At 49.3% G+C, this 13011-nt stretch overlaps 1 protein-coding gene across 1 annotated transcript in view; it reads right to left on the bottom strand.

The window, feature by feature from the left end:
* Positions 1-9367, bottom strand: part of DRAM2 (DNA-damage regulated autophagy modulator 2) — a 9770-nt gene extending 403 nt beyond the window's left edge. The window contains exons 1-6 of the mRNA XM_008940078.1: positions 9237-9367; positions 8477-8544; positions 7781-7920; positions 5193-5370; positions 2049-2131; positions 1011-1103 (exon numbers count right to left, since the gene is read on the bottom strand). Of these exons, the coding sequence (XP_008938326.1) occupies positions 1011-1103; positions 2049-2131; positions 5193-5370; positions 7781-7920; positions 8477-8544; positions 9237-9367 (693 nt within the window). The remainder of the gene's footprint in view (positions 1-1010; positions 1104-2048; positions 2132-5192; positions 5371-7780; positions 7921-8476; positions 8545-9236) is intronic.
* Between the last annotated feature and the right edge of the window lie 3644 nt (positions 9368-13011).

Below are 13011 nucleotides of genomic sequence, written 5' to 3'. Positions count from 1 at the left end.
ATGGTTCCAGGGATGGGGCAGTGACCACCTCTCTGGGCAGCCTGGGCCAGGGGCTCAGCACCCTCACAGTGAAGAACTTCTTGGATCTAATAGAAATCTCCTTCTTTTAGTTGAAACCCATCACCCCTTACCACAACCTGCCCTTGTAAAATGTCCCCCCAGCTTTCTGGCAGCCCCCAGCAGGTCTCCCCAGCTGGAGCCTTCTCCTCTCAGCTGCCCCAGCCCAACTCTCTCCTGCTGGGCTCCCAGCAGAGGGGTTCCCCCCTCGGGGCATTGCTGGGGCTCCTCTGGCCCCGCTCCAGCAGCTCCCTGGCTCTGCTGTGCTGAGGACTCCAGAGCTGCCCCAGCACTGCAGGGGGGTCTCCCCAGAGGGGGCAGAGGGGCAGGATCCCCTCCCTGCCCTGCCCAGGGCCTTCTCCCCAGGGCTGCCCTCCAGCCTGGGCTGACACCGGGGGGTGCCCCAACCCCAGTGCAGGACCTTGCCCTGGTGAACCTCATGAAGTTCACACAGTTCCACCTTTCCAGCTTGTCTCTGGATGGATCCCATCCCTCAGGCATGTCAACCCCACCGCTCAGCTTGGTGTCATCTGCAAAGTTGCTGAGGGTGCCTCAGTCCCACTATGTCATTGATGGAGATACTGAACAGCACTGGTCCCAGTATGTCCCCCTGAGGGACACCACTTGTCACCATTGTCCATCTGGACATCGTGCCATTGACCACTGCCCTCTGGATGGAACATCCAACCAATCCTCATCCACTGAGCCATCCACCCATCAAAATCCCATCTCTCCAATGGAGAGAGAACGTTGCAGTGGGTGTGCACAAGTGAAGCTGGTTAAAGCCCCCCTGGTGCTGGGCTCTGCGTGCCACCACAGAGGAAGAGGGCTGCTTAATGCTCTTCGTGCTGCAGGTCCAGCCATGGTGACTGATCACACGAGGCCACACGATGCCCATCTTGCCTCACATCAGGCTGTTCAGAGCTTGGGGAAGCAGAGCACTTCATTTTTACCTGAAAGTCACGGATATAGGTGAGGAAAAAGCTGAGGAAGGAGAATGCCAACGACCACTCCGAGACAGTGCTGATGATGTGAGCTGTGTAGCCCTGTGGAATGGGGATATGGGGGGAAAAAATCAGCATGAAAGGCTCCACTTGAACCTGCAATGGCACAAACGTGGCTTGTACGTCCCACATTCCACATCCACAACCATCCCCTCTGGAGGGCAGAGTTTCTTAGTGTATCTGGAGTCTCCAGGAATGAGGTGGTGGCCCTGGCAGAAGAGTGAGGGTGCCCAGGAATGCAGCCACTCCACGCAGCTGGGATGGCCCCCACTGGAATTCGGTGTCCACCTGCAAAACCTGACTGCTCAGTCAAGAGCCTGGCAGGGCTAAAACTCCCCACAAAAGGTCAGGGTTCAAGGTCCTCCTCTGGCTGTAAGCAGACTTCTGAGAGGCTTTAAATGAAGTGAAGGGTGGGCAAAGCCCTCAGACCCAGCCTGCATCAGATTTCCTGCAGCAGTGCTTGGAGAGGATGAGGAGGGCCAGAGGGTCAGGCAGAGCTGTGAAGGACCCACCTGCACTTTCTCTGTCCTGCTGGGGATCACTCAGTGCCCAGCACTTCCTACTTCAATGGCAGCTCCCTCACTTGTGCCCTTTGGCCTTTTCCTCCTGCTGCCCCCACCACCAGCAGCCAGGACTCTGCTCTGCTGCAGCCACCCAGCACTTGAGTCATTATTTAGAGGTTCTGTGTGGCCCAGGAGTCGCTGCCCAGCACAGCCCAGGCAGGCTGCTGGTCAGACAAGTCATCGAGGCAGTTCAACTGCTGCCTGTGAGCAAGACTCATTCCAAACAACACTTGAAGCTGCCTCTGTTTTGTTTGGAGCAGTGCTTCAGCAAGTAGCTGCACACTGGCTCCACTGGTAACCCTCAGTTGGCCTCTCCCACCCCAAGTCCATGTCAACAACAGCAGGAAGTGCCCAGAGGCCTCTGGCACTGCAAATAACATCACTGGGAATTTTCTCTGTTCATTTTCTCCACTCAATCACTTACTTCTTCCCGTGGGTTCCAGTGCAACTTCTGCACTAGATTTGTTCCATACAGGCCACTGTACAAGACCACTGAGGAAACAAACACTGTGAAGAAATATGTTAAGGAAAATTGAAGACCAAGAACGAGCAACTTGGAAGCTTCAGACTCAGCTCTGGACTGTGCCAGGATGAGGCTGAGGAGATCTCTGCCTGTCTTGCACAAAGTCTCCTCAACCCAATGAACAGGGATGGTGACATGGGCTGCCCATCACTCCTTCAGCCTGGAGGTTGGTCCAGCTGCCTGTCATGTGGAAAGGTTAATTCTCATCTGAATGGATTCTTAGTCCTCTCTATGCTGCATCTTATACCTCCTTGATCAAGCAGTGTGTCCTTATGAAACATGTAATGATCAAATGTGGCTACTTGCTGGGCAGCTGGAATTTTTTAGTGGTATTTTCCAGGCTAAGAGTGCCCAGATCTCTTCCTCTGATGGCTTGTCAGCTTCTCAGCCACCTTGAGCTCTCACTATGTGGGTCACAGGTTGGAACACTGCACCAGCTGCAGCACAGGGATCAGATTTTTCTCTCTCCCTCGTAGTTCACTCAAGGTTTGCTGACTGCTTGGGGTCACAGGTCAAGGAAGAAGCTCCATGGCTCGATTCCTCATCTGATCAGAGATCTGGGACCTTCCCAGAGAGACTGAGAGGTCCCTTTTCCAACACCTTCCAGAGGGAAGGTCTGTTACATCAGTGCTGCTGCCTCTACAAAGGAAACTTGGAGCACTGTTACAGCAGATCTAATTTCCTTAGGATTAAGATATCAACTCCTTCAATCGTTAATGAGATTAAACATCCAGAGCCTTCTGATGTGAAAGATTAATTCTGGTGGTGAACAAGGCTGAATTTCCTGGCACAAACATGTCTTTGAAAACCCAGACTTCAAAAGCTTATTAAAAAAAATGATGAGTGGTCCAGGGAGCTCTGGTTACTGACCTGCATGATTCCCAATTCTCTGCTAATTAAAATGTACAGCTTTAGTAGCTGTTAGTTACCTGCCCGAGTTACTGCTCCAATGGAGAGAATTTAATCATTGTGATAAAAAAATAACTGGCTCCCATCCTGCCCTCATTATGGAGCAAGTAATTAACTGCTTTCATCTCTTCGTGCTGGCAGTTCTGTGGTTTGGCTCCAGCAGAGGATCAGGAATATTTTTACAGAATCATAGAATTGTTTAGGTTGGAAAAGACCTTTCAGACCATCGAGTCCAAATGTTCCCCAGCACTGCCAGGTCCCCACTGCCCCGTGTCCCTCACCCCACATCTCCACGGCTTGGAAACCCCTCCAGGGGTGGGGACTCCACCACTGCCCTGGGCAGCCTGGCACAGCCCTGGGCAACCCTCCAGGGCAAGAAATTGTTCCTCAGGGGCAACCTCAACCTCCCCTGGGGCAACTTGAGGCCCTTTCCTCTTGTCCTGTCCCTTGTCCCTTGGGAGCAGAGCCCGACCCCCCCCTGGCTCCAGGCTCCTGTCAGGAGCTGTGCAGAGCCAGAAGGTCTCCCCTGAGCCTCCTTTGCTCCAGGCTCAGCACCCCCAGCTCCCTCAGCTGCTCCTCCCCACACTTGGTCTCTAGACCCTTCCCCAGCAGCTCCGTTGCCCTTCTCTGGCCATGCTCCAGCCCCTCAAAAGGTCCTTCTTGGAGGGAGGGGCCCAAAACTGACCCCAGGATTTGAGGTGTGGCCTCCCCAGTGCCCAATCCAGGGGCACAATCCCTGCCCTGCTCCTGCTGGCCACACCAGTGCTGATCCAGGCATTTTGCCTTCTGTTCTTCAGTACCAGTTACAACCATTTCACCACAAACTTCTCCCTGTTACTGGTTTTCCCTTATTACATGATGAGTTGTTAATTTAGAAAATATTGCAACAATTTCCCTTTTCTTCCTCTTCCACACTTAAGTTTGACTCGATCATTACTTCTACAGCTTTACTTCCCTCTAATTTTGGTTAGACCACAGTGGTTCAAACACCTCCAGATCTGGGGTTTGTGGCTTTTTGGCATCTTTAAAAGGCTCTTAACTTGCAGCAGATCATACTGTTCCATTTTAGTCTTCCTCAACTCTCTTTGGCTCCCAGCTGTTCAAAGCTGAAAATCTTGTTCTTTGCTAGCACCAAAAACTTCTTCCAGGGATGGGCATTCTCCAGGTCTCACAGATGACATCTAGCTCCCTGTCAAGCCTCCTCAGCAGGTCATGGTCCCCCTTGCTCTTTCCAGCCTGCCTGTGTCCTCTCTCTTGCCTCTCCTCTGACCTGTGCAGACTGTCTGATTTTGCAGTGGGAGGGCTGGTAGCTCAGTGAGCTGCCCTGTCTCTGGGAAATGGGATGTTTGGTTTAGTGTTGCTTTTGGCTGCCAACCTGGACTAAAGTGGAATTGGTGGGGATTAAATTGGTGGCCTGGATTCAGCTGCAGAAAGGACAGCTTTTAAGCAATGATTTCTGTACTTCTTTGTACATCTTTGGCATATCCATTTGAAAGCTTTGGATTTGTGGTCCTGTTTGACACAGAACTGAGTCATAATTTTCAAAATTTGATATTGGGGTGCACTGGGGTGAGCAGAGGAACTGCTGTGGTTCACCTTCCTCACTGTTAAACGGCTCTGGGCAGGAAAATGACCTTTCTGGAGGGGTTTGCCCATCTTTCTGTAACACCCACAGCTGCTCCCAGCACTCAGAATTCGAAGTTAGGGGAGATGATGGACTCCAGAGTCGAGGGCAGGTTGTAGGGAATGCCAGACTGAAAGCTCTTGTCTTCTGAGCTGTAGGATCGGCAGGGAAGGAGATGAGAGGTCAAATGGCTCTTCTGACTCAACCTTGGTGATATGCTCCAGAACTGTGTCCCTGACAAAGGCCAGCACCCTGAACCTGCTCGGGGAGCCAGAGGGCACAGTGCAGCTCTGCTGTGCCTGGGGAGGTGACCAGGGTTTGCTCTCCTGCTCCATCCCATGCTCCTCTTTGCACCCAGCTCTGAAACTTGCTGCAGTGTTCCTGTCACCAAGGAAGAGATGCTTCCACTTCTCACCTGGCTTTTTTCCCCCTCTTTAAATCCACTCATCTCTTGCTGCAAACGCTGTCATTTGTGAAGGCTGCTCTGGTTTATGGGGACAGGAAAAGGATACTGCTCACGATGCTGGAGCAACACCAGAGGAAGGCAGTCAGGCGGATCCAAAAGATCTCTTTGCTGTGAAGTTCTGGCTGCATCAGGTAGGACAGGATGGTCTGAACCAGCATGTAAATGGCCCCTACTCCAAACGTCAGGCAGGCTCCAGCCACGTGTATGTAGTACAGAATGCATTTCTAGAGACAGACAGCATGGCTTGGGCAGAACCTGGGCTCATTTTAAACTCCGAGGACAATTTTCTTCTGCAGACCTTGGGTACTCCACCCCCCCGATTACCTCCTCACATCCCAAGCTGTGCAGTTCTGGAACATGCCAGCAGTTAGGAGATATTTCTTGGCAAGCCCATAGAGAGTTAGCTGGAGGCCAGCACCTGCCAGCCCCCTGTTGTGGCCAAGCCACAGGTCACAGCTCCACCTCAGCCACAGGAAAAGAGCTGTTCCCATTACCCACACTGTACAGTCACACAGAAGCTGGATGAAGGAGTCCCTGCAGCAGGGAAGGCAATGAGGGTGCCAACAGACTGTCTGCTGAGCATTTCTGTCCCAGGAATCTACACATCAAAGGTATCCTGCAATACAGGATGAACACAGCACAGTTCTAGTACCCAAAATGGGATCAAAAATAACAAGGTCTAACACTTCTCTGAATTGCTCTGCTTTGAATAAACTTTGTCAAATGAGTATCTTTGAATACTCAGAGGGAACAAGCTTGAACCAAGCACTAATACTTAACTTAAAAACACCACAGGAGAATCAGCTGCCAAATAGGAAAGATCAGTAAAATGAGAAGGTGTTCCCAGGAAAACAACCCAAGTTTGTGCCCTGAAAAATCATGCTGTGTTCAGTCCTTCCCCCTCATCCTTGGATAGGCACAGCACCCAAGGGCAGGAACTAAAAGGTGTTGTGCTGCCTCTGGCACAGGGCAAGCCCTGGCAGGCTGGCACATCAGGCAGCCAATCTTTTATGCCCTAAAGCATGAGACTCTCTGTGTGTTTTCCTGTGTTAAGGTCAGGAACTGGAGTCAACCTTTCCTCACAATCTCCATGTGCACAAATGAGTTGGAAGAGCTGCACCCACAGCACAACAAGAGGTGAGAATTTCTATTTAAATTGTGAATAATGGAGTTGGAAAGGTGTGTGCTCCTGAATCACAGTGATGAGGTGTCATCAGAGAGAAATCTTTGTCCTAGCTGAGAGGAAATCAACGGCCCAGGCTAGAATAAAGCAATCATACTGGTGGAACAGGGTGAATTAAAGCCCCTGTGCCATTGCCTGGAGTCCCAGCAGTGAGAGCTGTCTGGAGCTCTGGGGTGGCTGTTCCCACATCCCCTTTGCTCCTCTTTGTATAATGTTAAGATGCCTTCAGGACCTCGTGGATTCCAGGGGGCTTTAGCTCCTTTTGCCTCTGGAGGGGGGCCCTCAACCAGTCCTCCTCATCACTGGGGTATGCAGTGACCTCACTTGCAGCTTTTGTCCTGCTCAAGATTAAATGTTGCACAGACTAGTTAAAAAATGAACGTGCACCTTCTATATTTTGATGATCTTGAAAGCTTCAGAAAGCAGACACGGGTGGAGGGAACTGGTGGAGCTGAACCCAGCATGGAGGCTTTGCCTGGTGGGTGTGGTAGGGGAGGCTACGACCTCTGGAGATAGACAGGGCTCTAGAAATTAAAGGCCTCCAAAATAAACCAAACCCAAAACGTCCTGAGGTTGCTACGACAGAAGCTGCTGAAGCACTTGGAGAGAGCTGTGCTAGGGGAAAAGGAGAAGGCAAAAAGGGTGGAGCTTTCCAGGAGCTTTTCCTCCTTGCTTTCTCCTGGCCCTCATCCAGCAGGAGAGCAAGGGGCTGCTGCAGCCTCTAGTGGCTGAAGGCACCGCTGCACATCCCCCAAAATCCAGCAGGTAATTAGCATGATGAGGTTGGCAACTGTACCACTGCCTTGCATGTGTAACAGCCAACAATGCAGGATGTGGCCCTGCTGGTGGTGGAAGAGGCCAGAGTATCAGGTATTCTGAGAAGGGTGAGTAGTACTGGGGAGGTAAAAAAATGAAGAGACACTAAGATGGGGAAATTTCAAAGCTGGGAATTTGAACAGGGGGTTCAAGAACTGTGCAGGTTTGAAGGAAAACAGACCCATGAGGGCAGGTTTTTCAGAGCTGGGCTTCTTATGGGGTTGGGTGTTTTTGTTGGTTTTGCTTCTAGTTGTGATAATTTTTGATTATTTGATGTCTGATTCTCCTGAGTCAAAATACAAAGGAGTTGTGGTCTGTTCACCTGGGGCCAGGTAAAAACTCAGGTTTCAAATCTCCTGTAGGGAGACCCAAGAGGAGTCTGATTTCTGCAAAACTTCTGGGTCTGTTCATGTTTTTGGAATTTCACGAATCAAGTCCCAGGGGATAAAGCAAATAAATTCTAACTAACTCCAAACTTATCTTTTTAAACTGCTTTCTGTAGGGAACTTGAACAAAACCAGCTTTGTCTTGAAAAGTTTTGCTTTCTGTAAAGCCCTCATTTTCTCAGCTATCTCAGTCAACAACCAAACACACAACTCTGGACAGCTCCAGGACACGGCAAGCGAAACACAAACCTGGAAATTTGCAATAATGCAAAGTCCAAAACAGCTCATCCACCCGAGTGTGAGGCCAAGTTTATTGAGCCTGATGATCCTGGATTTATCTGGATTCAAAGCGTAAACTTGTTTGTAACGGACATACATGGTGGCCATGCCTGTCAATGAAGAACCCACACACAGTAAGATTCTCAGCTAGTGACTAAACTCTCTCATTTTTAACTTGGAAGATGCTGAGAGGCAGGATTTAAAACACAAAACCTGTCTTATGGTACACTGAAATAGGAAAGCTGAGAAACTGGGAGTCAAAACTGAAATAATATCATGGTCAAGAAGCCAAATTAGCAGATTTATTCTGATCTCTTCTGTTTTGAAAGCCACAGTGGACTGTTATTCCCTCTCTCCACGATGGCAGCACAAGTAAGGTGACTGCCTTGAGTTTGAATTTCTATTTCTTTTACTAGCCTGCTAGTTTTTTTTCTTTTAAAGACATTTTTGGCCCTGTGGAGTCTGTAGCTCACGCTGGCTTGGTGGCTGACATCACTGCCACGTGCTGCCCTCTGAATTGCTTAAGAGAATTAAGATTGATGGCTTAGAATTTAGGTTTTCACTGAGAATTACAGGCTGTCTAATGATCTGAATGAGGAAATTGTTCCCCACTGTGTGCATTCCAGAACTGCCTGCAGTTGGCCAAGGACAGCTTTCTATACTCACCCAAGAAAGCCGAAATATTTAACATGATCCCAAATAAGCATCTTTCAGGAGGTATTGTCCCTGTGTCACTGGAAGAGACAAAGGGGGTGATAGGTATCCAGCTATACTAAAAATACCTGCAACACAACTTTACTTATTTCAGTCTACAAAGGAACCATAAGAAGCAGATTTGTAAAAACCCTCCCAGATATTTTTTTTTCACTGAGTTTCTCATGACTCAGACTTTAGACTGGGCTTGTTTTAGAGCTGTGGAAATAAGCAGGACAAAGACACACTGTCCTCAGGACAAAGAGGGAAGATACTTGGTGTAAGTATTTTATATTGAGCTTGATTCCACCAAAGGTTAAGACAAGAGTATTAAAACAGGAAAATGAAGAACCTGGAAAACTGAAAGACCAAAACTAAGGCACAGCCTGGCTGCACTGCAGTTGAGAATATGGATTATAGCATGGATTTACCAGTGGAGCCAACCCTGATGACAGCCAGATGCTTTATTCCAAAAGGAAGGTTGGAGATGCCCCCTCCCCTCCAGTTTTCCTGTTCATCATCATTTTAAGGATATGTTCATACTGCCACAGCTTTATTTGTGCAGAAAAATAGCCAGCTTTAAATTGAGTTACACCCAGATAACTACAAGGAGGCAGTGATGTTAGATCTGGAGGGGTTGGGGAGGAACTGCTGTTTGAAATCTGGAGCTGGGGAACAGCTCCCAGGAGTGAGAGGCTGGTTCAAGGCTGTGCTGCAGCATGAAGTTACTGACCTGATGTAGGGCACCAGTGGGTCGACGTGGTGCAGGATGATGGCTGTGATGTAGGAAAACACAAACGAGGCAGCCGACCAAACGACCAAAGCCACAGGCAAGAAAGAGAGGCCTTGCTGAAACCACCACATGTCAGCACTCCCTTCCAGCTCCCAGCACTGTGAGGGATCACATATGAAGGTTTACTGAAGATTTCAGACAGGTTTTGCTTTCCTTGAGGCAAGCTGCTCCCTGTGCAGCAATTTGATATTGCTCCCAATCCTGTCCTGCAAACCTAAAGGGAACATTTGACTTCACGGCACAGAAGCAACTAAAAAAAAGCAGAAATAACAGCTGGAAATGTTCACTTGGAAATTTTTTAGCCATTCTTGAGAGAAGAAATGAGTAGCATTACTTTACTACGTCTCAGCATTTGCTGCTGCCAGAATAAGGTCAAATGGGTCGTTGTGAATGACTGACTCTATTATTCTCCTCATCCTTGTGTCACGACACTGTGTTAGAATCAGAGAGGCTGATAAAGGACGTGTCCCAACAGTGACAGTTTAACTGATAGTGGCTATTGTGGAGCCTCTAACTTCCATTAACAATCCAGGGGGCAGACGTGGAGGAAATGACCTAAAATGACTTTAACACCTGCACTCATCTGCTACCTGTCACACTGTGTGACTCAATGTCTGTTAGAAGCATCACTTCAATAAGGTCATGGATATCTGTGAGGCTGAGCTGCCTGCTGCCAGCCACAACCTTCCAACTCAAGGGCTGCTGGTTCTGGTGGCAGCTGCTGTGTTTTTACAGGTGGTTCCAAGGAAAAGGTCCATTTACAGAGGAGAGGAGCAGCCAACTCTTTACTTGAGCCACCCTGTTCCATAAGTCCCAGCTTGACAGCACACGTGGGTCTCTAACCTCCAGTCCTCCAAGAGCAACAATGTCCATCCAATGTCTGTAACATTGGACTTGTCTTTGTGCTGCTTTTAAGCCTCGAATATTAGTGGTTTGGACAAGAACTGGCACACTCCTGGGAGGTAACAAAAGGCAGCTCTAACCCTTGGAAAGAATCATCCTTGTAAAACTGAAGGTTCAGCTGCTTGGAAGGAAGATGTCAGGTAGGAGAGGAAGGTGCCCAACAGGAGATGGAGTGAATAAAACCAGAGGGATAGAACTAAAGGCTCTTGCTTTCTCACCATTAAGCTTTCCTTTTCAAGCTAAGTATAACATTTCCCCTCTAACACTGACTTATCATTTTAAGACTAAAGCAGTGAGGCCAGTACTGAATATAACTGCACAGTCCCACCTCTGGGGTGAGTAAATTGGGAATCTGAAGGAGAAATGCACCCTTCCCATGGCATTCCCCATTACAGATGTAATCTAAAACTTCAAAGAGTCAGTCTTAGATTTTACAAGCTGATACTCATATTTTACTTTTCCTTTAGCATTTAAATGTGAATGGTGCCTTAATTTTGTTTCTGAGCTAAGAGATTCTTGCCTGAGAACAAACCAACCAACATGGTACATACCTGAGAAGAAGAGCATCAAAGGAAATGTCACCTCAAGGGGAATCCAAAGCCATCTTTCTGCTGAAGTTCCACATTCGCTTCATTTTCTTTCAGAATCTTTTGAGATATAAAGGAAAATAATCAAGATGTGTAGCTCTTACTCTGTAGTGTTTATTCTCCTCCTCAAGCCTCTTCTACTGGTCATTGCTGCTGACTGGACATCCTGTCAGAGGGACTGCTGGCCTGACACAATATGTTCTTCCTATGTCCCAAGTGACTTAAGGAGTGCAGAAAGGAAGTGATTAAGATACTTGGACCTACAACTTGTCTACACAAAGATTTAATTTGAAGTGAGAAACTTTCAAGGGAAAAAAAAGAAGGCAACTGTTCTAATGGAATTAAAGCCAGTGGATCACTGCTGTCACCTAAGGAAGAGGCCAGAACATGGAGTCTTCCCTGTCCACTGGGGACGGGCATCCCCAGGTCATGCTGGTGGTGGGGTGGCTGCTGAAGGAACCTGAATTTAACCTGAAGTCCCACAGCTCCTGTCTTCTCCTCACAGGGGGAGCTGCTGTGCTTACACACTGCAGAAGCCATCAGAGAGCAGATCCTGTGCTGGTGATGTCCAGAGGCTTGCACAGATGTCCAGAGGAGGCCACAAGCGGAAGGCTGAGAGAGTTGGAGGTGTCCAGCCTGGAGAGGAGAAAGCTCCAGGGAGACCTTCTGGTGGCCTTCCAGGTCTTCAAGAGACCTGTCAGAAAGCTGGGGACAGATTTTTGAGCAGGGGCTGTTGGGACAGGACAAGGGGGGATGGTTTGAAACTCAAAGAGTGAGATTTAGACTGGAGAGAAGGAAGAAATTGTTGGTGCTGAGGGTGGTGAGCCCCTGGCCCAGGCTGCCCAGAGAGGTGGTCGCTGCCCCATCCCTGGCACCATCCCAGGGGAGGTTGGCCGGGGCTCTGAGCACCCTGCTCTAGCTGGGGATGTCCCTGCTCAGGGCAGGGGGGTTGGACTGGATGACTTTTAAGGTCCCTTCCCACCCAAACCATCCTGTGGCTCTCTGCAATGTTCTGGTGCTGGCCTGGGGTGATACAGTGGGACTGAGCTGGGTGGGCACAAGCTCACAGACAAAGATTCTCCACCTGCTGGGACCATTTCCATGCCTGTGGAGATTGATCTGCTTGGACTAAGACAACCCCAGTAAAGCAGAACAGCCATTCCCAATTTCCCCCTGGATACTGCCCTCATTACACAGTAACTCTGTCCACACAAGGTGAGTCTCCAGCAGCACCACTCCCAGTGAGAGTCCTGCCTCCTGCAGCTCTCAGGCTGGGATGAAGGTGCCGTGCTCCCCTTTGTGCCTGGCCACAGGAGAAGGAGCTTTGGCTGCTCTTGGCTGCCCGAGGGCTCTGCTGGAAAACTGCAGCTGTGGTTCCCTTCCTCTCCCAGCCACAGCCCCTGCCAGACTCTCCTTGTGCTTCAAACCACTACATAAATCTTTTCCCCCTGCTAAATTCTCTTTCTTAGCCCTGTCAAGATCTTCCCTGAATCATCTCCCTCTTCCTTCCTCTTTAATTTTTTTCCATGTAAAGTCCTTTTTTGATGCTCTTATGTGGGCAGCCTCTAAGTACCACACACATGCTCTTTTCCCAGCACGAACCCATTCATGGCACTGCTGGCTCCCTGTTTATCCACAAGGTCCTTTTCTGACCAATTATCCACCAGAAAGGCAACAGCTCACCTCCCTTGGCAACAGAACTTTGATTTCCTTAAACATTCACCCCCCTCTTCAGGCACTTTTCTGTCCTAAGGGTGTTTTTAAGCCGCAGATCTGAGTATCACAGACCTTTCCAGTTATCAAACTGTCCCCAAGAGCAAGGCAAGGAAGGGTTTCAAGAGCCAAAAAAAGATCTTTAACCACCTCTGAGGTTTTTGTCTCAGCACAGGAAGCGTTCTGCACAGGCTCCAGGAGGAGGAACAGAAACTCCAGATGAAGGTGAAAGGTGGCCAAGGCCGTTAGTGGCAGAAAGTTCACACCACCTAGAATGGCAGAGCTGAGAAAATGGCCCAAAGCACGTGGGGGAAAGGGAAATCTTTAAATTAATCTCCATACCCTGCTTATCAACCTGCCTCTCCCCCTTTCCCAGCAAGGCAGGTGGAGGCACAGCCACGGAAAGGGAGGTGGAAGGCAGGAAGACAAAGCAATTTGCTGGGCACGTTCCTCAGTGACCACAAAGGTTGGATGGGAGTGAGTCAGAGAGGAGCTGAACACGTTATTTGCAC

This window comes from Merops nubicus, unplaced genomic scaffold (assembly GCF_000691845.1).
Source record: "Merops nubicus isolate BGI_N331 unplaced genomic scaffold, ASM69184v1 scaffold15965, whole genome shotgun sequence".
Lineage (NCBI taxonomy): Eukaryota > Metazoa > Chordata > Aves > Coraciiformes > Meropidae > Merops > Merops nubicus.
The sequence above is the reverse complement of the archived record's forward strand: the minus strand, read 5'-3'. Positions and strand labels throughout refer to the sequence as shown.